Below are 27002 nucleotides of genomic sequence, written 5' to 3' on the forward strand. Positions count from 1 at the left end.
CTCCCGGCCGCCGCGCGGCCCGCCGGGTCCGCGTCCAGAGCCCCTCCCTCGCGGCCGCCCGCCGCGGGGCCGCCCCGCGACGCGCGCCGCCGCCCCTCCGGAGACCCGCCGGTCCGGTGGCCCCTGGATGCGGCGACGCGGGCGCTCGCTCCGCCCCCCGTCCCGGCGCGGGCGCGGCCCTGTCGGTGAGGGAGATCGCCGCGGCGCTGTGGCGAATGCAGCCGCCGCAGGCGCCGCCGCCGGGGCCCGGGAGGGCGCGACGGAGGGCTGAGGTGAGCATTGGCGCGAGATCTCTGTGAATCCAGCCGCTTCAGTACAGTGTCGAGATTGCTGTGTTCTAGGGTTGTAGATGGCGATATTTTGGTAGAGTGGGCTGGTGTCGGCGGCGACACTTTTGGCACATAGCTCATCACTTTTTATGTTGTTTTGGAGAAATGTCGGTATCGAATTGTTGGGATTTGACTGTGTCTCTCTGGTACACTCATTCTGCTTCTCTTGCTGAAGCTGCACGCGTTTTGTGCTTTTCTGATCATTTCGTGTACCAGACTCATGTCAATCTGTTTAGGTATTGCTCTCAAGTACTAATACTTTGGCGAAACTAGTTAGGGGGGTTTTCCAATGGTGGAAAACATTCTTATGTGTGCTGCGTGCTTTGGTGTTTTGCTCAGACTTAGAGCAAAATGCTAATGTCTGTACATCCATGTTGGACAATTTCAAGCTTTTAAGAACAAATTATGTGCAAACATTATATCTGGCATAAAATTAGGCATTCAAATGATTACAATATCTCCAGGCCATTGTTTGGAGGGATGAATTTTGAGGATAACTAGTGGTATGGATTATGGAACATGGAACATCCTCATAGATTAGGCGTTTTATGATACTCATCAACATCGGAGTAATCCCCCCTCTCCTAGATAAAACTTTGTTACTCTGCAGACCTGTTACTGCATTGCTGTCTGCGTGTAGATGTTGATATCTACTCCCTCCGTTCCAAATTGTAGGTTGTTTTGGCTTTTCTAGGTGTATAGTTTTTGCTATGCACTTAGACATAATGTATGTCTAGATACATAATAATATCTATGAATCTAGAAAAGCCAAAACAACCTACAATTTGGAACGGAGGGAGTAGTTGACACTTTTAGAATCATGACTTTCTGTTAGTACGAGGACAATATTATGGTAGTTTGTCTCACGCTAGATCTAGTTAATTCAGTTTTTGGTTTGGTCCGTTTTGCCTATCTTCTTGTTCAGGCCATTGATTTTTACTTTTAGATTCATTCATCAGTTCAGCTAAAAAGATAAGGTATCGCAATCCATGATACCAGTACTCTTGTAGTCTTGTTTGAGTGCAGGTGTGTAGCTATTGTGGTCCAGTGGCCCCTAGATAGCCCATTGTCAATTGTCATTCTAATTTCTTGATTAAGTTAGTTTTCCATGTGAAGAATAGTTTATTGAAGGCTTAGATTATACTTAGGCAGTAATGCTTCAGCAGATCTACTTTTATTTGTTGTTTACCCCCATCAAATTTTATGTCATAACAAGTAGGCCTTGCCTTTTTTTTCAATGTCGCTGTTCAGCTAATAATTCATGCTGTTGGAAACTGCAGTCCAGTTCAAAGCGCCCACACACGCCTGACCATTGTCAGCAATACAAAGCGGTTATCCAGGGCAGGACAGGAAATAGGACTGTTAGCAATGCCCCACATGAGGTACCCTACTTATGTTCTGAATGAAAATTGCCATTGTTGTATCTTTACCAAACCCTGTTTGATCTGACACGCGTATGTTTACTACAAATAGATGGAAGCTCATTCTGCAGTGTGTCAAATAGAACCAGAAATAGCAACAAAGTGGAACCATCAATTCATGAAAGCTTCCCGGGGTGGGTACTACGATTACATTGAACACAATCTGAGGGATGCTGGTGGAGAAATCTATTCAGTAAAGGAGGAGCTTATGGTGGCTCAGGACCGGATTCATGAGCTTGAAGCAGAGTGTCGATCTACAAAGAAGCAACTTGATCACCTGGTGAAGAATCTTGCTGAGGAAAAGGCTTCCTGGAAGAGTAGGGAGCACGGTAAGGTTCACCACATCTTAGATGCTGTGAAGGAGGAACTCAATCGGGAGAGGAAACAGAGACAGCGAGCAGAAATGATGAATTCCAAACTGCTCAATGATCTGTCTGAGATGAAGTTTGCTGCGAAGCGTTACTTGCAAGATTATGAGAAGGAAAGGAAGGCTCGGGTGCTCATGGAAGAGGTTTGTGATGAATTAGCAAAGGAGATTGCAGAAGACAAAGCTGAGGTTGAGGCTATGAGAAGTGAATCAATGAAGTTCAGGGATGAATTGGAGGAAGAGAAGAAGATGCTTCAGATGGCTGAGGTTTGGCGTGAAGAGAGGGTGCAGATGAAGCTTGTTGATGCAAAGCTTACACTTGAGGACAAGTATTCTCAGTTGAGCAAACTTCAGGACGAACTTGAGGATTTTCTTTGTTCCCAGCCAGGCAATAATCTGGAAAAGGGAATAGTAAGGGAAGCAGAAAGGCTCAGGGAAGCAATCTGCTCTACGAAGATCAATGGTATCAAGGAATTTTCTTACAAACCCCCTCCTCCTTCAGAGGACATTTTTGCTGTATTTGAAGAACTCAAGCAAAGGGAAGATACTGCTGAGAAGGTCATTGTGCAATGTAATGGAAATTGGCCCAAGAGTTGTGCATCAAAAGCCCATACAGATAGTCCTGAAACTGACATTTTCTTGGAGAAACAAGCAAACAGATATTGCAATCAACCTCGCACCCATAACGAGGAGGCAGAAGATGATAGTGGATGGGAAACAGTAAGCCAAGTTGAGGAGAATGGCTCTAGCAATTCACCAGGGGGAAGTGAACCGTCTGTAAATGGCTTCTGTGGAGAAAATGATGCTTCAGTGAGTGGGACTGATTGGGATGAAAATTGCGACAATGACCAGGCACATAGTGAGATCAGTGAAGTTTGTTCAGCAACAGCAGGGAGGTCTTGGAGTAAAAGATCATTCGTCGGACTCTGGAGATCATCAAACAGTGTTGACCAAAAGAAAATGGGATCCAATATACTCAATGGTAGATTATCAAATGCCAGGATGTCAAATGTCGCCGAATCTCCAGACCTGAAGAACGGTGAAGTGTGTGATAGTCCGCAAAGTGCAGGGCAATGGAGGCCAGAGCTGCTGAACCCGGACATTGTTCGAGCCATAAAAGGATGCATCGAATGGCCCAGAGGAGTGCAGAAGCACAGCTTGAAGTCCAAGCTTCTAGAGGCAAAGCTTGATGGCAGTAAGGTCCAGCTGCGTCAAGCATTGAAGCAGAAGATATAGCATGGTCAGTCACATTCTAGATGGAAACAGGATATCATGATGCCTCTGCTCGTGGGGCTGCTTCAGCTGGAACAGGCAGCGCCCCGCGAGAGGAATTGTAGCTGCAGCTGTTGGCAACCGGGTGTTATGATTTGACCCTACCTGATTGATGGCTGACGGACCACCTACTTGCCTAAATGAAATTGTTAGCCCTGTGTAATCACGACTGTCTTGTGTAGAAGTATTTTAATCAATAAGCAATGCAATCATTCGACCACACTAACCGATATCTTCATTTGTTTCCTTCGCAAGGTCCGTGCTGTTCCAACTTCTGGTAGTGAAAGTAGCGTAGAAAATGGATGCTGCTCTGTGTTGACAACTAGTACTCAAAAAACATTGTTCATTTATCACAGAGAGAAAGTGCTGACAATGTTAATGTTATAATGTGCTACCCTCCTTCGTACTTTTGCCCTATCCCCTGAGCGTTCAGTCACCTCTGCAAAAATGTAGCCTACTGCTGCTAACGTTCATTTCTACCACCATAGAAATATGTCGCCGACCAAAAATGTTACCGGCACAAGCCGAGACACCGAAGGCGCATTTGAAAGGATAAATTTGAAACTTATACTGCCGATTAACGAGTTGTTTTGGGCTTTGGGATGGCTTGTGGCCTTCCTTTTCCTTTCCTTACAATGGATCATTTTGTTTTCACTGAAGACCTCTCGCCGAGCTTTTTTTATCTTGGTTATTGGCTTTGCACTTGTAAAACTCATCGGTTGCTAGTTTCAAAAAAAAAACTCATCGGTTGCTTATCACACCATGTCAGTTTTCTGCCAAAAGTCTGGTTCACTCTACTATGGTTAATTTTGGCAAGAAATTTTCCCTAACACAACTCTGGCAAACTGCCGTGACTTGTGAGAACCAAACAGGCCATTGGTCTGCTCGACGAGTGCTGGTGTAAAGAAAAATTCCCATGGCATTTCTGCTGCGAAATGGCTGCTTCCGAGCCGCGCATCTGAAAAGTTAGAAAGCAGACTACGAAGTCAAGCGCATTAAGTAGTACTGACGAGGAATATAGTGGCGCATACGAAAGGAAGAAGAATATGGAGCGCACTAGGAAAAGAAAACTGTAGAATGAACAGAAAGCGATGGCAGCGTTCAACCCTTAACCATCACCAGTTCACCACGAAAATTTGCTCTCTGAGCTCAAGCAAACATTCCTGCCACAACCGTGCCAATCAGCCCCCAGATCCGGACATGCCACCGGTGTTCGTGGAAAGTACGAAATGTGTCCAGCCCAAGAAAAAAATGTTCCGGTTATTTGTGCTGCGAAATTGCTGCTTCCGAGCCGGGCATCTGAACAGTAACAAATGGAAACTACGAATGCAACCGCATTAGCACTGACGGTTGACAAGGAAATACAATGGCTCATGCGAAAGGAACACGAATATGATGTGCACAAGCACAACAGCTTCTGACAAGGGGTAAAGAAAAACTCTCGAAGGAACGAAAGCGATTGCAGAATGCAGAGTTCATCCATACAAACTTAACCATCATCACAAAAATTGTTTACCGAGCTCGGAAACTATCCTACGAGCTCCGAAGAAAAACCGTGACCAGGCAGTTGGATGGTTGGTAGTCTCCCTTAGTCTACCACACACGCCTAGGTTTACCATTCCACCTGTCGAGAGCCAGTACCTCTCACGACCCACCGAGTCATAAGTCATAGCACCGAGAGCATATACAATCCACACGCCTTTACGAAAAGGTCCGGTCCGTCCACGCCTCCCCGAATTGCGAGCGGAATACCCCATCTCTCCCGGTCTCCTCCCCGTGCCGTGGACGACCATCCGCGGACGCCCAAGCAGAGATCAGCATCGCATCGCATCGCATCACCTCGGCAGAGGACAGCGCGGCGCCTTGGCGAAAGCGACGGCTGCCTGCCCATGCCGATGCCAACCGGAGCCCCGGCGCGCCCGCGGGGGTTCGTCGCCCTGCGCGCGCGTAGCGTGGGGTACGTGTCGTGGCGCCGGGGGACGCGTGCGTGACAGGGGCATTCAACCCGACATGACGCATCAGGAGGATAGGATGAGGCCGATCAGGTAGGTGTTCCGTGTTCGGGGTCCGGCCGTTCGCCGCCTTTGTTTCTACAGTACTAGCCAGCTAGCTCGCGTCGGTGTCGCACGGCGCGCGTGGCTGCGCGGGGGACGGACGGGTAACACGTGCCTCCTCGCGGTGGTTGCTTCCGCGGTTCCGCCTCAAGAGTTCGTCGTGTTTGCGCGCCCTGTGTGTACCCGACAAGTGTGGGGAGCAGGAGCGCCACCTGGTTGATTGGAGTCTGCAGTTTATCCATCCATCTATCTGCAAGAGCAAGCATTCGTGATCTGGTTAACTGTCGACGTGTTGCCGTGTTGGTATGAGAGTTGTGCGGATCTTTTTGACGGCAAAGCTAGGAGAAGCGGGAACGGACCTTTGAATGCGAGGTTGAAGAGCGCGGCCTGAAGGACTTTGAGAGCAATGCAAAACTGCAGCCGCATCTACCGGCCTCTCAATCATGCACGGTGAGACGTGGTAGCATCCTAGCAGAAAGCCGCAAACTCACAATAGACGTGGTAGGTACTGGTACCATCGTCCTATTGTGACATTCACAATAGACGGCGCGTCAGGTGAAGGAGGGACAGAGCTGAGGCAGGAAGAAGGAAGCCAGAGACGACACGGAAGGAAATGGTCGTGAACCAATCAACATGATTCCTCCGGTCGGCTACACACGGAATGACCGAGAGGTTTCCAGCTGACCCCGTCGGTGCGCGCGACAAGGACACCCACTGTCCATCTGAGTTCTCGATTGCCTGATCGGGGCGATCGAGCAGCCCCGGTAAAAGGCCCGTGCCGCGCACGCTATACTAATAAACTACAGAAAAGGGCACAAAGGCCAGACGCATTATTCCCCCGCCACGTACGCCTCACGCGTCACGTATGCACGCGTACGGCGTACCCGCCGAGGCGCCGAGGCGGAGGTCACGTCAGGGATGCTACATGCAGTATGCTAGGACTAGGGCTAGGACTAGGGACCCCCTCTGCTGGCACGCGCGCACACGGCACACGTTGATTCCCCCACGGGTGGCTAGGCGACCCGGGAATCTTGCCAACCTCGTCGACGATCTCCCACTCTCCCAGCCCCCCTATTGTTGCTCCCCACGACGCACCAATTTACGCTTGTTACAAATTCTCCACTATGATATCGAGTGGTCTCGTACCTTAATGTCCGATAGTACATTGTAGGTTACTATATGTGGCTTAAAAGCTACCTTATGTATAGGAGCTATGTGTAATATCAAAGACTAATGAGAATATAGCTCCCCTCACATACTTGTCTATTGTGTTATGATGTTTTTGTGTATTTGATGAAGGAAACGGGATTATCTACAACTTCTCCACGCCTTGGATCGGGGTACGAGGAATTGGATTGGGAATCCGATTTTTAACAACCCTTTCCCACGCCACCGTGCTCCTCGATACGCACGGTGGTATCCGTTGTCCGCCCCAACTCGGCCGCGCGTCCACCCCCACGCCGCAAGCCGATCGATCGAGAAGGATAACCATCAAGCCTGCCGCGCCACGGCGGCGGCACACGTTGCTGGCCAGGCCGCAACGGAGCGAGACCCCCGAGTCCTCCGACTCCTAGTCCCAACCAAATTCCCAGTCGCGTCGCGGCAGATAGAGAGTGGGAGCGCACTCGCCCCTCGTGTCATCGTCCCGTCCTTTTCCACCCACCGCGCGGCAGGCGCGCAGCCCCGCTCCCGCGCGCCCACGTACCCCCACGGCACACGCCGAAAAGGCAGGTTCCGGTCCGGCTCGGCCCCGCCGCAGCTAACTCCCGGGGCGGCTGCCCTCCGCCTGACACCTGCGCCTACGCAAGGCTGCCCCGCAGCCGTGCCAACACGTCCGAAAGGCACCGATGCGGTTTGGCCATGACCGGCGCGCCTGTACAGCGACGGGCGGGATGAGCCGCGCGGTTGGTTGGAGAGCGCCCAAATGACGGGTACGCCCCCGTCAAAACTCAAAAGGAGGCCGAGAGCCAGAGGGCAGCGGCGCGTTGGCCATTTATATCTGTGGTGCCGCGCGAGGGCGCGTCGCGTCGCGTAGTCGCGGGCTGCGGAGGCACAGTGCACGGCAGCGTCAGGCACCGGCGAGCCTTCGGCCTCTCGGCTTAATATCTCCGCGCGTCTCCAGACCAGCTGCTGTTGGCCGGGACAGGGAAAGCGTCGGAGGAAGAGCACGGGAAGTGGACATGGCTGGTGTTCTGCTGGAGGTGGAAGAAGCGCCGGAGGGTGGGGGAGGCATACGCTCCGTGCTGACCATGGGTTCGCTGGTCTCTCCCTCCGGGAACGAGGTGCTCTTTCAGTTTTAGCTTCTGTTCTTCTTCCGCTTCAACTCTCTATCTCTGTCTAGCCTCTGTTCTCTTCTGCGTTTTCTGCTGGATACTTTGGCCTTTCAGTAAGGTTCGTCAACCTTCTTTTTCATTGATGCTTCGTTCCTTTATCTTCAGACTACAGCAGCTAAAAAGGTACAACAAGCTGTATCAAATATGTCCACAGACCGGTCTCTCCTTTTTAGCGTGTTGAAATCACGGGGGGCCTTGATTCGTAGAGGATTTGATCATGGGAGGGTATGGTGCAAATATATCGAACAGGAGGTCGCTAATACAGAAACATGCATTTTTGTTGTCATATTTTGTGTGGCATGCAAGTATAAGCTCAGTTGCACAAAAGTATCCAATTCATCTAGTTAATTTTGGAGGGCAAAATTTCACGTTTAACACCCGAAGAAACTTTGGTCTTCCTCTTTAGTGGTTGAGCTTTAGATAAAGCTTAAAGCAACTAGAAGCTTCACATCTTTTTTTTTCTCTAGAAGGAAGTGACTCTTCAAGTTTTCATACTTCTTCTGTGGACAATCGAAAATCACTTCAAAGTAATAAGATCTGAAGACTGAAGTCTTAGCCTCTACAAATTCTCAATCAAAGCACCAGCTAAAATGCAACCACGAGAAAGTGTTGCTCTACAAACCTACAAACTTAAGGCGTCATTAGACTATCTAAACAGTCTACTTTATTAAGGTTTCAGCACAGTTCTTAGCCTCTCTCGGTTCTCAATCAAAGCACCAGCTAAAATGGAACTATAAGAAACTTTCTCTACGAACCTACAACGTTAAGGCCTCGTTAGACTATTTAAACAGTTTATTAAGGTTTCAGCACAGCTGCACAGGGGGGAGGGGGGGTTGAATAAGCAATTAAAGCACTGATGTGAGTCTTTACCGAAAAGCTCACCAGTTTCATCAGAACTGTGGCACGCGCGTATTCCCTCCGTCCGTCCCACAGAGAGGGGAGGGTAGGCTTGTCCTAAGTCAAATTATCTTAAGTTTGATTAAGTTTGATTAAGCTTGCAATGAAAAGAGGATTAATATTTACAACACTAAATAGGTATGCTATGAAAATATATTATAATAAATTTAATAAAACTTGTTAGACATCAAAAGCATTTATATATTTTTATATAAATTTGGTCTAAAATAGTTTGACTTAGTACAAACAAAATTAAATGGATACTGTTTGCCGGACGGAGGAAGTATGTGCCAAATCCATGCGTACAAAACTCATCTTTCTTTGTTCCTCAACAAACCAAACCAATCTTTTTCTTTACATCTTGCTTTTCTTTGTTCCTCAACAAACCAAACCAGTCTTTTTCTTTACATCTTGCTTAATCAACATTACACGTGCTCATGCTGGGACCTCTCTAAACTTCTAGGTTTCCTGCTGTAACTTGTACGCCAAATCGAACCAGAATATATGCACCATTTGCGGTGTACTTTTGCTTTTAGGACTGTTCAGCTCATCCCGTATTCCTACACACGACAAGAATCAGAATCGCATTGTGCAGATTGCGGTTACTATCTTTTGACATGTGTCGGCATGTCGCCCACTATTTTCCTCGTCACACATGGTCTTGCATTGCAGTCATTCTTTATCTTTACTTTTCAATCTCCATGTCTCCATTTTTGTGTTACACACATGAATTATATGACCAAAATAAACATTGGAGATGTGTCTTGTTGACAGGTGCACTTTCCAGAGCTCGATGGCAAGATCATCGGCCTCTACTTCGCTGCAAACTGGTACCCGAAATGCGAGGCCTTCACCCCGGTGCTGGCCGCGGCCTACCAGCATCTCAAGGAGCGCGGCGCCGGCTTCGAGGTGGTCCTGGTGTCGTGCGACGAGGACCGGCCGTCGTTCGAGAGGTTCCACCGCACCATGCCGTGGCCGGCCGTGCCCTTCGGCGATCTCCAGTGCAAGAAGCGCCTCAGCGAGAGGTTCCAGGTCGAGGGCATCCCGCGCCTGGTGGTGCTCGCCCCGGACGGCGAGGTCGTTCACCCGGACGCCGCCGACCTCGTGCACCGCTACGGCGAGAGGGCGTTCCCGTTCACGGCGGCGCGGGTGGCGGAGCTGGAGGCTGACGACCAGCACAAGTACGCGTCCCAGACGCTGGAGAAGCTCTTCTCCATCGACGGGAAAGAGTTCGTGAACGGTGGCAACGAACAGGTAAGCGAACGTGTTCTAGAACAAAAGCTAGCTAGCTGGAGGGTGCCGCTAGCTAGCTTGGATGCATTGGTGTTGCACGCCATTGATCCTGCATGGGCCATGGCCCGTCGATCATCATCCAGCTGTTGGCCTCACCGTGGCTAAGGGCTGCAGGTTCCGATCTCGAGCCTGGTGGGGAAGACGGTGGGCCTCTACTTCTCGGCGCACCAGTGCGCGCCGTGCATGAAGTTCACGGCGAAGCTGGCGGCCATCTACCGCAGCCTCAAGGGGAGAGCGAAGGACTTCGAGATCGTGTACATCCCCATGGACAAGGAGGAGGACGGGTACCTGCGCTCGTGCAGCGACATGCCGTGGCTGGCGCTCCCCTACGACGGGGCGCCGTCGCGGGCGCTGGCGAGGTACTTCGACGTGCGGGAGATCCCGACGCTGGTGGTGGTCGGGCCCGACGGCAAGACGGTGACGCGCGACGGCCGGAACCTGGTGAACCTCTACTTCGACATGGCGTTCCCGTTCACGGACGCGCAGATCAGGCAGCTGCAGGAGGCGGAGGACGAGGCGGCCAAGGGATACCCGCAGTCGCTGCGCCACCGGGGCCACCGCCACGAGCTCAGCATCGTGTCGGAGAAGTCCGGGGGAGGGCCGTACATCTGCTGCGAGTGCGAGGAGCAGGGGCTTGGATGGGCGTACCAGTGCATCGCCTGCGGCTACGAGATCCACCTCAGGTGCGGCCGGAACGCCGAGGGCGGCAGCGCGGGGACCGGTTAGCGGGTATCTACCTAGACTAGCTAGCTGTGTATTGGACGTGGTCTGTGTTTTGTTCCCAACAAACGTCAGCTTGCTCTTGTCAAGTCTGATGCTAAAATAGATGAGAAATGGCCTTCGTTGTAAGGTTTAGGTGGTTGGCTGAGTGCTGAAGAATTGCAGCTGCAGCCTTGCAGGTGTTAAGCAAACCTTGATGATGCCCAATCAATCTAGTTGAGTTTCTACTGTGCCATTGATCAACAGTATGACCTCCATCGCTGACGAGTGTGAGGCCTGCAATGTTCCGTAGCCGCACGAACAGAAGGATCGCTTCAGTTCGTAAGCACATCCAATTCGTTCGGCTAAAGCGACGGCCAAAGAAAATTAACATATTCCGGGCCCAAACATATAACAAGAAAATTAACATATTCCAGGCCCCAACATATAAACTTGAGACGAACCCCAAAAACAGATTAGAAAGCACCACACGAGAAGCGAAAGACCATAAACGAACACAGATAGGAAAGATCATAAACGAACGCAAACAGCAATATCTCTTGTTATTCAATACGAGTAGGCAGTTCCTCAGACAAACAATACTTTCATGCAGGTAACGCTTACAAACCATACTGCAAGGACAACTTGCATCAATAATAGACTTCTCAATCCAATAGTGACACAAAGGTTTAGACAAAGATAGCGACTACTGATATTATGGTGACTTCCAAGCTTCAGAAACCTTCAACACTTGGTATCATATGATACCACACAAGCATTTCTATGTTGCTGCCTAAAATCCGTGAATCTTGATGGTCTCTTTCTTTGCAATTCCAGCCTAACCGAAATATAACATTGTCAGATTAAGAAATGTGAACTAAACAACCACAGAGACAGGTGTCCATTATAGAACTTACCTGGGTTAGGAAAGTAGCAACATTTTTACGCTGATCACCTTGCAGCTGAATTACCTGTAAAATATAGCAGATGGATGATCAGCTTGACATTCAGATAATAAGAGAACTAAAATATGATGGAAGCGATTACTGAGTGCTACTCCATACCTGGCCTAGCTCTGGATCCTGTACTACAGTACCATTGCAGCAGAACTCCTTTTTGAGATCCTTGAGGATTTTGTTGTAGCTGTACTCTTTCTTCAAGCCCTGAACAGTTGTCAGACTCTTTCTTCCGTTGCGCTGCTGAACGCGCACATGCACATACTCCTTTGATCCAGCACCAGCGCTGGAGTCCTCAGCATTTGCCTCCGCAAACGGATCTACATAGAAAAAGATATCAAGTTATCAACTTCTGTCTTTAGAGTGTGCTCAGGCTGGACAAATGAGTAAAAGCAAACTTATCTATATTGGAAGAAAACCAAAATAACAAAGTTCATCAGACCCAGTAAGACATGAATGCATATAGCCTCATTAGTAATTAATAAAAGCATTTATCAGTACCATCTCAAGAGTAGGTTGCAAGTGGCACATATCCACCATTAATAATGCATATCACAACTTAAGAGACAACTCAATTATACCTGTAGGTTATTCAACGAGAAAAGGTTACAACAAAAATGACAGAAAAAGGGAGTATATACCAAAAGCAGATGGAAGCTGGACGTCGAGATCAGACATGAAACTTGCTTGTTAAGTTTGATTAGTCCCCAAACAGATCAGTGGGTTTCACTAGTCGGTCTGGGTGTATGAGCTGCAAAGCATAATACTGTTTCAATCAGTCACTGAGTATGTAGAGTCATGATTCATGGAAGGCATTAAAATTTTTTAAATGGACAACTCAAGTCAATCATCCAATATTAAGCATACAGGCCAACCAATATTCACAACAAATGTAAGATGCTCATATTAACTTAAAAACAGTAAAATAACACATAAGAACAAAACTAACAAGATAATACCTATCTGAACAATCAAGGAACTATCTTGTGATAATAAATGATAATTAGGCTGAATGGACATTGAAGACAATCGGTATTCTACATAGCTAACTGATGGAGGTGCTCTTGGGTTCATAACTAAGGGCAGATATAGAACAATGGCAGGGAAAGAAACTAGAGAGTTCAGAGTTAATCAAATGAAAAATTCTGTGATGAGGTTGCAAAAGGGACCAAACTATTTCCCTAATTGGTTTGTTTTAATGGGCTAGAAAGGCATATGGTACAATTAAAACGTGACTTCACCTACACAGTGTAACAACTTGCCTAATATCTCTTATCTGATAACTACAGATAACCACAACCAAAACTCAGCTCATTAACAAACAGGTCTCAACTCTCAGGAGAAGGCTGCCTTCTAAAACTGGTTTAGTGCGCGCAAACTCCCAATTCTCGTTCAGTTTAATATCCACACCATTTCACAGGCTACAACTGGAGATGTAAATTCAGCCTGGGAGTTCCTAAATTTCAAGACAATTTGCACGCAGCGTCTATTATACTAAGATAACTACCCCAAATCATACCACCAAACCATCACTACAAGGATAACAAAACGCGGAATCGGATCGAATCTCAAACCCTAAGGGGTGAGGTGTCCCCCAAAATCGAACAATCTGAAGTTCAAATCGACCCGGCCAACCCAATCGGCACCCCTCCCCGAACCCAAGCACTCGGTAGGAGCAAAAAATCCCCACCTCAACAAACCAACCCATCAATTCCACCAAACAACCCCCGAGATCCGCTCGGTTCGGAGCGAGATTATGACCGCGCAATACGACCTACCACAGATCAATCACGAGACGGAGGAGCCCATCAACAAAACCTCCACAAATCTAAGCTCGGAAACACGGAAAATAATCTGGGAAGAGCAGGGAGGAGGTGACCTTGGTTGGTGGCACGGCCGGCGAACGGAAAGCGAGGCGAGCGACGGGAGCGGAGGAGGGGAAAGGTGAATAGGTGATGCAACGACTTGACTTCGGGAACCGCGTCCTCCCTGTTTCTGGGTCCTTCGGTTCCAGACTTCCAGCTCGACCGCCGGTCGGTTATAAAGGAGGAAGGTGGAGAACGAGGAGTATTCGGCCCACTGGAGTCCTCCATGTGGGCTTAAGTGTTCCCAAAGTTTAGGCCCACTAATACTTGGGGTGGGCTTGCGTCGTGGCATCGTGACCGCAAATCTCACAACCAAAACGAATAGCATAATTGGGTGTAATTTTAGCCCATCATCCATCCAGCGCGCGGCGGAAACGAGGCGCATAATGAAGGCGGCCCACGACCGAAGACGTAAGTACGGTCAAACGGATGAACATGGTAATCGCATTACTTTTTTCTCCCCAAAAATATTGTTCAAATTTTTTTATAAAAGTATAAATGCAAATGTTCACGTACACATCAGCAATATACACTTACACCCTAAGTCACTAACACCGAGAGACTAAAATGGCATATATTCATATAAATTCAACCGTTAGAAAATTGATCCTATGGAGCTACGTTCTCAAGTCACAAACATAGTGTCGAGAGTGGAAGCAAATGACGAGAGAGTGAATGGATGGTTATATTAATCTTATAAAATATGTACATATACATACATGATGAGGTGACACCACGAAGGGGTCTTATGTCTGTTAGGACTTATAACCGCTTGCACCCCTTGAAATTAGATCCCATGGTAAATATTCTCTAACACTCCCTCATTTGATCATCCTTCAGATAATTTCTCAAGAAATACCCTGTGGGAAAAATTGGAGGAATATATAGGTAGATATATACCAGGCGAACTCCTCAAAACCCACATTGGTGATGTTTAACATTGATGCAAAATATGAAACATCATATCTTCTTATGTTGGAGAATTGGAGGTTATCACAGAAGGTGTACCTCATGATTGAGTCATTTTTGAAAAATTGGTGCTCACAACGTAATAGTCTCCGTATAATGAAATAATGGAGTAGATCTCCCAATAATGGGTAATAAACTTGCAGCCTAAAATTATAGTCTCTGGGACCATAATCTTGCAGCCTAAAAGTATAGTCTCTGGGACCACACATAGATCTTCATCATAAGATGTAGACCTCCTAGTGATGGACAAGTAAGGCTTGGTCTTAGGGCAAATAAATTCTTATAATTTATAAAGAATTTATTGCAGCCAATGTCTAGCATATTTTTCAATCCCAAATTGAAGACATGTAGTATATTTTGCCTCGAATACATCTTTAATTAAGAATAACTTAATTAAGAGAATTCTAATTTATTAAAATACAATTTATAAAGTAAATTGCTAAATTAATAAGGTTGTGAAAAAATGTAGTATGAGAGTAAATATTCTGAAGGAGTAAACACTCTACCATGCAAAATTGACAAAATTATGCGAGATCCTGCCGGGTTCTCAGCAAAAATAGTAATTATGTATGTATGTTTAGATATATTAAACATACACAATGTTCTGGTCTAACATATTGAGTACAGGAGTATATACTTAACCATGCAAGTTCCGTTAAAAACAGAAACATATAGACACATAAAAGTTTAATTAACTTGCCAGCACTAAAATACGAAGAAACATGAGGGATTAATTGTAATTGCTACTGAAACAAATAAGAGGAAAATAAGTTTGTCAGGCCGACATAATTTTGAATGTGGCCCCAAACGGCTTAGAGCCCACCAAAGCCCGTACAGAGGTGATCGCCGGCCACCGCCGCCGGATGGCGCCGACGGCGCAGTGCCGGGCGAGCCGGGTGGCCTTGCATCGCTGCCGCTCGGCCATGGGCCATGGGCGCTTGCTAGGCATAGACGTGCGGTTCGTCGAGTGCTGCTGCCGCAGAACCTGAATACATTCATGTCGCCGCGAGCCGCGTGCCGCAATGGCGAGGGCTGTCCTGCAGCGGTAACCTTGGGCGCGGCCGCCGCATTTGGCTTGAGTAAGTGGACATTGCCACCGTGTCGCTACTTGCTGAAACGCACCGAGGGTGTGCGCTCCTGGCCGGCCGCGGCAGCCGCCAGGCACCGTGCACAGCCGCACCACTGCGAGCCGCCAGAGATGCCGTCGCAGCGCATCAGGTGCAGCAGCGCTGATGCGTTGAAACGGCCGCCGGTGGGGGTGACGACATCGACGTGGTCGGCTTTACGAAGTCGTTGACGTAAAGTACAGAGAAGCATGTCATAAAATTGTTGCTTACCATTCGTTGTTGAGGCAATTAATCATGTGCTCTTCTGTGACTGCTTCAATTTTATCGGTTTCCAATTTTCTTTCCCTAGAAGGTCCAGGCCTCGGGTGCCGTACGCGCGGGGGATAGAAAACCGCGATGACCACCACAACGAAAGACAGCGCTGCAGCGGTTTGCGCCGGCAATGATGTTGACGTAGCGCGGTGCAGCGGTTTTCTCCCTCTCGTGGCCGAACTTAAGAGCGAGGAGGGCTGAACGTGGCTGTTGCTGATAACTGTGTTGAGAGTGGAAGATAAATGACAAGAGTGAATAGATTATTATATTGACCTCATGAAACATATATATACATGATGAAGTGACATTATGAAGGAGTCTCGTATTTGTTCGATGTGAAGGGACATATCTATTAGGACTTGTAACTGCTTGCACCTCCTGAAATTAGATCGCATGATGAATATTCTCTAACACATAGCATTACCTCTTGAGGGTGGCAACTAGTAGCCAAGTAAGGATGCATCGTGGAATCCACGAGTTATGCGCGTAAAACTGTTTAAAAAAGTGCCTAATTTCGGTTTGGCACAAAGTAATAAACTAGGGAATCAACCATGTTCAAGCAGAATTAATCGCTGTTATAGTGGTATCCAAATCCAAACTTTGCCCCGAAAACTTAATAGAGTGCTTTAATTACCTTCCACAGGTAGAGGTCTAATTCAAAATTTCTAAAATTAAATACGAATAGAATAGCGTTGGACATTTATCTTTTCCTCTGAGTAGCTATATATCAGCCTATCTCCCCCGTCGTCTATAGGTATCTTGTGTTTGTCATTATACGGACTTGACTAACTTTGGGTCCTCGAAACGAAGGTGAACACGTTTGATAATGTCTGCAGCATCCCCCTAGAAAATTACTAATAGGAACAAATTATGCGGAGAAATACCGGTCAAGTTTGATAATGACAAGAATACTGGTATGTCAAGTTTGAAGGACATATGTACGGTTACATGGTCATGGCCTGCTAATATAGTTCTAAATAGCCCACTATAGCTTCGCTATAGCTTGTTGTAACTTTTTTAGAGAGCTGACGATACACCATTGCCAATTATTCCGCTATGGCCATTTGGGACGCTTTAGCTCCGCTAAACAGTATTATTTAGCTTAGCTGCGAAATCTATTTAGCACTGTTAATCTTATTTCCCATTCCGCGGGTTTGATAATCCTTCATTTTCTTCACACTAGAGGCCCAAAAGCTCATTAGTTGCTAAAAAAACTATGATAGTGGTATAAAACCCTAACTATAATATTTAATTTTGAAGTGATAGACACGAAGACATGTTCTCATGTAGCCATGGACATGCATAGTATTCATAAAAGAGTAAATTTTACCGGCGGTTCTTAGACTTGTCCCGAGTTCTCATCCTGGTCCCGGTACTTTTAAAATGTACGTAGCAGTCCTCAAACTTGTCTCGAGCTCTCATCCTATTCTCGGTACTCTCAAAATACACATAACAGTCCCTAAACTTGTCCTGAGTTCTTATCCAGGTCCGTAAACTTGTTCCACTAAAACATTGGGTTGAATTTGAATTTAGTTTCAAATCCTCATGAAATTTTTTTATCAATTCTGAATGGGATTCGAACTTGGTTTCAATTCCTCATGAATTTTGAATTGATTTGGAGTAGGATTTGAACTTTAGGATTGAATCCCACTCAAATCAATCCAAAGTTTAAGAGTATTTGAAACAAGTTTGAATACCATTCAAAATCAATCAAAATTTAATGTGGATTTTAAACCAAGTTCAAATCCCACTCAAAGTTTTAGTGGATGAGAGCTCAGGACAAGTTTATGGACCTAGATGAGAACTCGGGACAAGTTTAGGGGTTGTCATGTGCATTTTGAGAGTACTAGGACCAAGATGAGAGCTCGGGACAAGTTGAAAGACCATGATGAGAGTTTAGAACAAGTTTAAGGACCATCATGTGCATTTTGAGAGTATCGGGATCGACATGAGAACTCGGGATAAGTTTAAGGACCGCCGGTGAAATTTACTCTTCATAAAATTTCGTTAGGTCCATGTTTATGTGCATGATTAACTAAAATTTTTGATACTTTTATAAAACCGCTAAATGAAATAGTTTTGCTATGTCCCGCTATAGATTTTTATAGCTTTTTGAAGAGGTCGCCGCTAAATAGCTCAGCCCGCTAGTACTAATCAAACTGTCATGTCGCAAATAAAAATTCTACATTACCGGTGAACGCACGAATTAAGGAAGATATCCTCTCATGTTTTCTCTAACCTACTTGTGATAGAGTCGGAGTGCCCGATCTTTCGGTGAGTGGAGATAAATTCGACTTGGTGGAAGTAGACCCTCACGATCCGACTACGACGAGCGAACCCGAAGCGCCAATACAATCGCTGAACCAACTTCCTGTGGTTACCAACCTTACTAGCGCAAGATTAGCCTGATCACGAAGATCGATTCCTGTCCGCAATCGAAGAACGAACAAGAAAAAGAGGCGAGCAATCTAAATATCACTCGAAGGTGGAGTTCTGAATCACACAAGGACAGCGCGTATTTGCGCGTGTTCGAGAGTAGCTAAAGCTAGATGTAAAACAAAACTCAAGTCGTAAACAAAAGGGACTCCGACTAAATAAAGGGGGCGCAGCCCCTGGAGTCCGGAGGAGGCGCCACGGCAGGAGGGGGGCGCGCGCGACCAGGGGGAGGGCCGCGGCTCCCAACCCTAGGCGCCCCACCTGGGCTGCCCTGTTGGGCCATCTTCTTATTCCGCTGGGCCTTCGTTCCTTAACAGCATGATGAAGTTTAATTCTCTCGCACGGGCCCGAGTGATTGGCCCAACTGGATGATCAACTGTAGGCGCCTGAGGTGCTGCTGGTGTAGATGTACTAGTGGTGTCCTCATCAACTTGCCTCGTGCACTCACACATGACAAATAATCTACTTCCCAAACCATTTGCTACTCTAGTATCTAGAAAAGAAATGACAATTTTTCTCCACCTACATATCGTTCACTTTTGGTTCTCCTATAATAATATATAGGACGTGCTTAGTTTAGAGGAATAAAATTAGTGGGCAAATTGACCATTCGGTACTAAGCCCTTGTTCACTTCCCCTAAAACTCCCAACTTTGGCACTATGCAAAAAGAAGATTCCCCATCACATCAAATTTGCGGTACATATATGGAGTACTAAATGTAGACGAAATCAAAAACTAATTGCACAGTTTTGTTGTACTTTGCGAGACGAATCTTTTGAGCCTAATTAGTCAATATTTGGACAATAATTCACAAATACAAACGAAACGCTACAGTGTTGCTACAGTAATTTGGCACCTCCCAAATTCCCCAAGTAAACAAGGGCTAACTTGAAGTATATTATACAAGTTGGTTGACTAATTTGTACCCACTTGTTGTACGGTGGTGGGTGCAATTTACTCTACATTGTAAATATGACATGTATCAAGAGAAAAAGCAATTTTGGTGAATACCACCTTTATATTTAAATCATTTCCTTTAAAAAACGAGATGTCTTTTCAGCACCATTTGTCTTATTTTTCTCTAGGTGCAGATCTCTAAGAAAAAATTACTTTGGTGTCATACCACTTCATCACTAAATTTGTATCAGCAAAAAATTCTCACGGCAAGGAGACAATCCAAACTGGTCTGGCCCTTAAATCACCTATTTCTCCACTTGGCCCCTTCCCACAACTAATTCTCGTTCACCCACCGACCAAACCAGTCATTTTCTCGTTCACACGTAGGCAAACGTCTGATCTATAGAGGATTTTGTGTTCCCCCTCGAATGGTTAAAATTCTGAAAAGTAAAAAAGCGAGATCGCCGGAGTATCATGCATTGGACTACTCTTCCTACTTTGAACACAAGAGAACACCAGACACACACGTCTCTTTGTAAATTTCAGACGCGTTTCTTTACAGTCCTTCCGGATTAATACACGTCTATAAATACTGGCCCATTAGCTGCATCCATGAGCAATAACAGCGCAACTGTGCTAGATATATAGCACACAGGGAAAAAGAACGGGGCACTCTTGGGGAATCCACCTTCAGATTCCAAACCTCCCCTTAATACCAGTTGTGCAATCGGTACTGTTATATTAAAAAATAATCAGTATTAAAGGGGTATTAAAAAATTAAAAAAAAATCCACCAACCACCGCCATTACAAATGGTGTCAAATAAGCAATGCAAAGAACAGAATTGTCCAAACAGCAAGCATTATTGTGGGGGCTAAATTTGAATAAAGTTGAGTTCATTATAAAACTATGCCATGCTATATGATCGAACAGTACAACAATGTGATTGCAAACCACCCGCGAGATAGAACCCACAAAAGTCTTCTTGAGTCTAATCACATAAAAATGGAATTAATTGAGGATGGAGAGGGGAGGCCGAGGATACCTTGGTTAATGGCGGCCTGCAAACCGGAGAGCGACTAGGGCAAAGTGAACCAAGGATGAGGGGAAATAGGGAAAGACGATGAAGGACTCCCGCTTCAGCTCCATCGCCGGTTTGACCGATGACGATGGGGAGTTCTATGAGATTGTGCACCATCAGATCATGATCTAGTGGTCATTTTCGTCTGTCACTTTTTCCATGCACCACAGCTCACTCCACTCATCCACCACCTCCACCAATCCGACGACCTCATCGTAGACTCCATTGTAGTTGGATGCCATAACCTCCACCCTAGAAACCTTGAACCCTAACCTTGACATGAATGCCATAGCTCGAATGCCATCCCTAAAGCATGGAACAAAAAACTAGACCGGACCACCACTGCGATTCACACATAGAATATCAGTTTGTTAAAAGACAACCGAATCCAAAAAGTATACTCTCGATGTTTTTGGCTGAAAAACAGGCCTCCGGTTGCCCCTAATGAAGCAAATACATGCCCAAAGTATAAAACCAGCTGAAAATGAAGAGAAAAGGTACAGAAGGAGGGGTTCAAACCTTGCTTTGTGGGTAATTTGCCTCCATTAGCCATTTCTTGTGTGAAGAGGTCAAGTATATAGTGGCACCGCTAACAGCCAGGTGCGCACGCGCCAAGAGGGTTGCCAATGCTCGATTTCCTAACTTTTCATTTATGGGAAGTTTTAATTCCCGCAACTTTCTATTTTTAGAAGATCATAACTTATACACATAACTCTGACATATAACTTATTACTTACAACTTCTTACGAGATAATTTTAGCACACATTGATGGCATGCACAACTTATGGGCATAATTTCGAATTTTTAAAAGATAACTCAGTTTTTTAATTTTAGATAGTTATACACACAATTTATATATACATAACTTTTCGGTAACAATTTCTTCCGTGTTACTTTTGTATTACACTTTTTAATGATATACACAACTTAACTGCATAGTTTTTTACGCATATCGTTAGATAATATATACACGTAACTTATACACATAAACGATGTCCGTTTTATATCTACACGAGTACACAGTCTTATGAAAAATATGGTTGAATGAAAAAAAGAGAAACATGCAACAACATGCCGCATGCGCGGCTGCGCGCGGAGCGCTAGCCTTCGCCCGGTCGCGGCGGCTCCCGCGGGTGGATCCCGTCACATGCTAGCAGCGCTCGCGACGAGTGCATGGATATCGGTGCAATAAAACTATGGGCTAGTCCCCAACTGCTGTAAGTGAGATGCGTGTGATGGAGACCCAAAATTTAATTTGATGTGCCGGTCTCCCGTCATTATCTTTAGCGAGCATCGATGCATCACCAAATGATGCTAGGATGACTAGATCATCCTCCTAAATCAAATATGTTACTTGGAATGACTAGATCAAAGCCTTATCTGAGAAGTATTTATAGAAAAGATCAAAGCCTTAACTTTCACAAGAAAAGTATTTATCGAAAGGTGCCTCTTGTAGAGGTGTGCGTCACGGTTGTAAGACGTAGTGAAGTTTAGCCGGTAGCGCGTGTATGTTTCTATGGGTCGAATGTGTCCTGTCTATTTCATGATCGGATAAGAAGAAACGGAACTCGTCTGACATTGGGCACAAAAGGAATCGAGTTTGAAAGTTAGTAGAATTTTTTTGAATCGTAACATCATCTCGCCGACAGATGGTGGTTGTTTTAAAGTTTCAAGATGGTGTAGTTTCAAGTTTTTTTAAAAAACTTTTAAATATGATTTCTAACAAAATTCCTAAGTAATCTTGACCATCGTATCTAAGCTCTTTCCGAATGCTAGTATAGTTTATTATTGTTCACCGTAAAAGAGCTCGACGTTGCTCGAGACAGACAGGATAAAATATCAAGTTGAGGAATACTCCACTCAAAGTAACGCGGTCACTGTCTTTCAATTCAAAAGAAAAAGTATTTATCGAAAGGTGCAGCTTCTAGAGGTGTGAGTCACGGTTGTAAGACGTAGTGAAGTTTAGCAGGTAGCGCGTGCATGTTTCTATGGGTCGAATGTGTCCTGTCTGTTTCATGTTCGGATAAGAAGAAATGGAACTCGTCTAACATTGGGCACAAAAGGAATCGAGTTTGAAAGTTAGTACTACCTCCGCTCGAATATATATGTCATTTCAGACAAGAAAACTAGCACAAAATAAGCTAGCTTCCTCTGTCTTGTCATCAAATAAAAACGAACGGATGTAGTATAAATTTTTTAGAATCGTAACGTCATCTCGCCGACAGGTGCTGGTTGTTTCAAAGTTTCAAGATGGTGGTAGTTTCAAGTTTTTTTAAAAAACTTTTAAATATGATTTCTAACATAAGTAATCTTGACCATCGTATATTTTTATACTAGTTCTTTTCGAACACTAGTATAGTTTAGTATTGTTCACCGTAAGAGAGCTTTACATTGTCCGAGACAGACAGGATAAAATACCAAGTTGAGGAATACTCCACACATGATAAGGTTAGGCGAATGGTGTCACGCGGTCACTGTCTTTCAATTCAAACCTTAATTACGAAGATAAAATAGCTTTGATGAAATTACAATAATGCAGAACTACCAACTCCCTGAAACATTCTCTTGTGGCGCGCGCTCACACACACATGACAAACCACACCAAACCACTTCTTTTAACGAGGAAACGGCAAGAGCTAGCGCTGTCCATTCACATATTTAGAGAAGCTAAAGATTCTTTTATGGTTAACAATGCCTCTGGCGGCTTTCGAGCGTTACATGGTCGATCGATCAGGTTGGTGTACACCAGCCGCCAGGCCAACTTGTTGCTCTAGTAGAATTAGAAAGAGTAAATACCTATATATGTTTCGTTAACCCCGTATATCATTTGGATGTTGGCGTGCATTCGGTTTAAGGAAAAATTAGATGGTGAATGGGCAATCTCTAATCTTAATTTCGAACTTGGCACAGATGGTTTGAGCTGATACTCCTAATTTCAGGAGGAGTACGTTGATTCGTCGAACAAAAATCTACAAATGACTCTGTAGTAAAACCCGTTTGGACGGACTAGAACTTCAGTTGATTGGGAACTACGCCTGCTGCTTCGGTCATGGACTGTTTCTTCATTATTTGTTAATTGGTGTATCACTTGTCAAGGATGTAAATAAGTCACGGGGTTAACGTGTCAATCCCATAAATCAATATGTATTTGTTGTAAGAAAGTGTATAAAGGAATAAAGGGCGTAACACCAGAGTACAAAGTGTTAGAATTCTCTGACTCTTTCTATGTTGACAAGGAGAATACAGCTTTCATAGATGCCTATAAATACTTGCCCTAATGGCACCAATGAACAACACACAACATCGTAGAAAACATGGGACTCTATTCTTCATCACGTGCCCTTCTGGCCTCGACACTAATGCTTTGCTTCTGCATTCTGTTTCTTGGAGTACATGGAGGATCCCGCAGGGTAAGCATGGCTGTTAACACTTCTTTCATCACTAAGTAGAGGAGGTATGCATTAGCTTAGAGACCGTGCATGTTTCTGTAATTTGAATCCCATTCTGCTGCGTCTGCAGCTTTATGTCGTATACCTAGGAGATGTGAAACACGGACACCCAGATGATGTCATCGCTTCGCACCATGATATACTCAGCAATGTTCTTGGGAGGTACGTATCGTCTTTCAGTTGGGCCGTGCTTGTTACTTACTGATTACTTTCAAGAATTCCTTTGAGAAGAATGATGTGCAAACTGATCATGGTTCATCGCCGTACCATTCCTCGAAGATCAGTAGCAATGTCAGCCATCAAGAGATTAATTGTGTTTTCGCGTGTAAATTCCTAAACTTTCAGCATGGAAGATTCTTTGGATTCCATGATTCACAACTACAAGCATGGCTTCTCAGGGTTCGCAGCCATGCTTACCGAAGACCAAGCTAAGCAGCTTGCAGGTCAGGCCTCTCAACCTTCCTGCTCAAACAACGAGGAGCATGTCTCATGCTCCTCAGTTCTCTCGTCGATTTGTTCCACAGCTATCAATGCAAAATCTGTGACGCCTTTGTGCCTTTGTTCTCTGCAGAGTTTCCGGAAGTCATCAGCGTCAAACCCAGCAGAAGGTGCAGGGCAACAACCACTCGAAGCTGGGACTTCCTCGACATGAGCTACCAAATGCCCAATGACCTGCTCAATAAAGGCAGATATGGAGAGGACGTAATCATCGGAGTTATTGATACAGGCATCTGGCCCGAGTCCAGAAGCTTCAGCGACGAAGGGTACGGGCCCGTGCCGTTACGGTGGAAAGGCGTGTGCCAAGTCGGACAGGCCTGGGACAGCAACAACTGCAGTCGTAAGATCATCGGCGCACGGTTCTACAGCGCCGGAGTGCCCGAGGAAGAACTCAAGGTTGACTACCTCTCAGCCAGGGACCTGGACGGCCACGGCACGCACGTGGCCTCCACTGCAGCAGGCTCGGTCGTGGAGGGGGCCAGCTTCCATGGCCTCGCCGCGGGTGTTGCACGAGGCGGCGCGCCCCACGCTCGCATTGCCGTCTATAAAATCTTATGGGGGAGAGACGCCGGAGGAAACGACGCCGCCCTGCTCGCGGCCATCGACGATGCGATACACGACGGAGTGGACGTTCTATCACTGTCAGTTGGTGGTTTCAGCGACAATTCGTTCGGAGCCCTCCACGCGGTTCAGAAGGGGATCACTGTCGTCTACGCGGCCGGGAACGACGGGCCTAGTCCGCAGACTGTTGAGAACACGTCTCCCTGGGTCATCACCGTCGCGGCGAGCAAAATGGATCGGTCGTTTCCGACGGTGATCACCCTGGGAAACAAGCAAAAGATTGTGGTACGGGATACAGACAACAAGCTCTGAAGAGTCACAAGCCTGCCATATGGTTTCTTGCCTTGAGCAAATTCTACTCGTTTTGCAGGGACAATCGCTCTACTACCAAGGGAAGAACTCATCCAGGAGCATTTTCAGAAGTCTTGAAAACGGAGGCCTGTATGTAAAACCATTAAATTTAATTGGTTTTCTGCAAATGCGCCATAAATTCAGAATCTGGCCAGAAATTAAACTTTTTTTCCTTGTGCGGTCAGGTGCACGGCGGATGATCTAAATGGTAAAGATTTGAAAGGGAAAACTGTGCTTTGTGCATCACCAAATTCACCAATGGGAGATGGCCCGCTTTTGGTATTCCCACAAGCGTTGCGAAACGTCCGGAATGGAGGGGGCTCCGGTCTTATCTTCGTTCAGTATACCACCGATGGTCTCACAGCATGTGAAGGCATTACGTGCGTTATTGTGGACATTGACTATGGTAAAAAGATCAAAGAATACATCAACACCACCAGGTATATCGCTTCCAGAATCCTGATCAGGCCTACACTGCTCATTAGAAGCTCTTGATCATGCTCTGTAATGGCTTCTCAGATAAATTTCTGGTTGTTCTAAGCAGCTCTCCAATCGCAAGGATTGAACCGGCCCGAAGCATTACAGGTAAAGAGATCCTAGCACCAAAAGTGGCAGCATTCTCCTCTAGAGGTCCATCACCCGACTATGCTGATATCATTAAGGTATCAAGAGTTCAATGTAACGCTAGACACTGCGTACTAATAAGCTATGATCTGCCATCTCACTTGGCTCTTGCTTTCTCAACAGCCTGACATAGCTGCACCTGGAGCCAACATCTTAGCAGCACAGGGGAATTCCTACGCAATTAAGTCAGGGACATCAATGGCTACCCCTCATGTAACTGGCATCATCGCACTGCTAAAATCCCTGCATCCAAATTGGTCTCCTGCTGCACTGAAATCGGCCATAGTCACCACAGGTAATTAGACCAACCACAGCTTTTGAAGAGTTTTTAGGGCAATTCGCCAGGTGCATTGCCTTTTCATATTAGCTAGACAGGAATTTTGTACGCTTCATTGGAACTATTGTATTTTTAACAGCTTCAGTTTTAGGAGATAACTTCTAATAAAGTTATGGCTAATTTACTAGGCACTATTACATGCGTCTTACCTCTGTTTATTTTTGCACGGTGAAGCATCTGTAACTGATGAACACGACATGCCGATACTGGCGGAAGGGTTGCCTCGAAAGATTGCTGACCCATTCGACTATGGAGGTGGACACATCAACCCTAACAGAGCAGCTGATCCTGGCCTGATTTATGACATCGATCCGAATGTTTACAACTATTTCTTTGGTTGCACCGCCACGAAGACTTCCGCAAGCTGCAATAAAACATCAATACCAGGGTATCTCTTGAACCTGCCATCCATCTCGGTTCCATACCTGAGGTATCCAATTAGCGTATCGAGAACGGTCACAAATGTAGGCGAGGTTGATGCAGTATACCATGCTGCAATTGAAAGCCCAGCTGGAGTCAAGATCGAAGTTGAGCCGTCTGTTCTTGTATTCAATGCTGCAAACAAAATTCATACATTTCAGGTCAAAATATCACCTATGTGGAGGTTACAAGGGGATTACACATTTGGAAGCATTACTTGGTACAATGGTAAAAAAACAGTGCGAATTCCAGTAGCAGCCCGGATCACAATTCATGATTTCTTCGCAGATGTTGCATAACTAGGGCGAAACATGAGATGACATCATATTGTTCTTGTACTTTTTGAAAGACTATCATAGTGTTTTAACTTTTGAGCATTGTATAGAAAACATAAATAATTAAGAAGTGCCCAGATCCATTATGGCCTTACTTGTGTAATCCTTTTTCTTATCGGAATCATATAAACAGCTGCCATTGTTGCAGCAGGTTAAATTTTAATGAAGTTGTTTGTGC

At 45.8% G+C, this 27002-nt stretch overlaps 4 protein-coding genes across 4 annotated transcripts; 3 read left to right on the top strand and 1 right to left on the bottom strand.

Annotated features, from left to right (window-relative positions):
• The first annotated feature begins 6 nt into the window (after positions 1–6).
• Positions 7–3773, top strand: LOC101779227. Its single transcript, XM_004970178.2, has 3 exons — positions 7–272; positions 1610–1711; positions 1803–3773. The coding sequence occupies exons 1-3, from the start codon at positions 216–218 to the stop codon at positions 3351–3353; spliced, it is 1710 nt and encodes a 569-aa protein (XP_004970235.1). The 5' UTR covers positions 7–215; the 3' UTR covers positions 3354–3773.
• A 3629-nt stretch (positions 3774–7402) lies between these two features.
• On the top strand, positions 7403–10921 carry LOC101779892 (probable nucleoredoxin 2). The gene is made up of 3 exons (XM_004970179.4): positions 7403–7725; positions 9448–9927; positions 10081–10921. The coding sequence occupies exons 1-3, from the start codon at positions 7624–7626 to the stop codon at positions 10690–10692; spliced, it is 1194 nt and encodes a 397-aa protein (XP_004970236.1). The 5' UTR covers positions 7403–7623; the 3' UTR covers positions 10693–10921.
• Positions 10922–11199: 278 nt separating this feature from the next.
• Positions 11200–13630, bottom strand: LOC101780306 (protein translation factor SUI1 homolog). Its single transcript, XM_004970181.3, has 5 exons — positions 13501–13630; positions 12263–12372; positions 11730–11941; positions 11583–11636; positions 11200–11503 (listed from the first exon to the last, which is right to left on the bottom strand). Exons 2-5 carry the CDS (start codon positions 12297–12299, stop codon positions 11459–11461), a joined length of 348 nt encoding a protein of 115 aa, XP_004970238.1. The 5' UTR covers positions 12300–12372; positions 13501–13630; the 3' UTR covers positions 11200–11458.
• Positions 13631–23500: 9870 nt separating this feature from the next.
• Positions 23501–27002, top strand: LOC101780964 (subtilisin-like protease SBT3.5). The gene is made up of 9 exons (XM_004970182.3): positions 23501–23659; positions 23769–23860; positions 24044–24141; positions 24270–25042; positions 25128–25198; positions 25294–25548; positions 25653–25770; positions 25856–26027; positions 26244–27002. The coding sequence occupies exons 1-9, from the start codon at positions 23564–23566 to the stop codon at positions 26786–26788; spliced, it is 2220 nt and encodes a 739-aa protein (XP_004970239.1). The 5' UTR covers positions 23501–23563; the 3' UTR covers positions 26789–27002.

This window comes from Setaria italica, chromosome V (genome assembly GCF_000263155.2).
Source record: "Setaria italica strain Yugu1 chromosome V, Setaria_italica_v2.0, whole genome shotgun sequence".
Lineage (NCBI taxonomy): Eukaryota > Viridiplantae > Streptophyta > Magnoliopsida > Poales > Poaceae > Setaria > Setaria italica.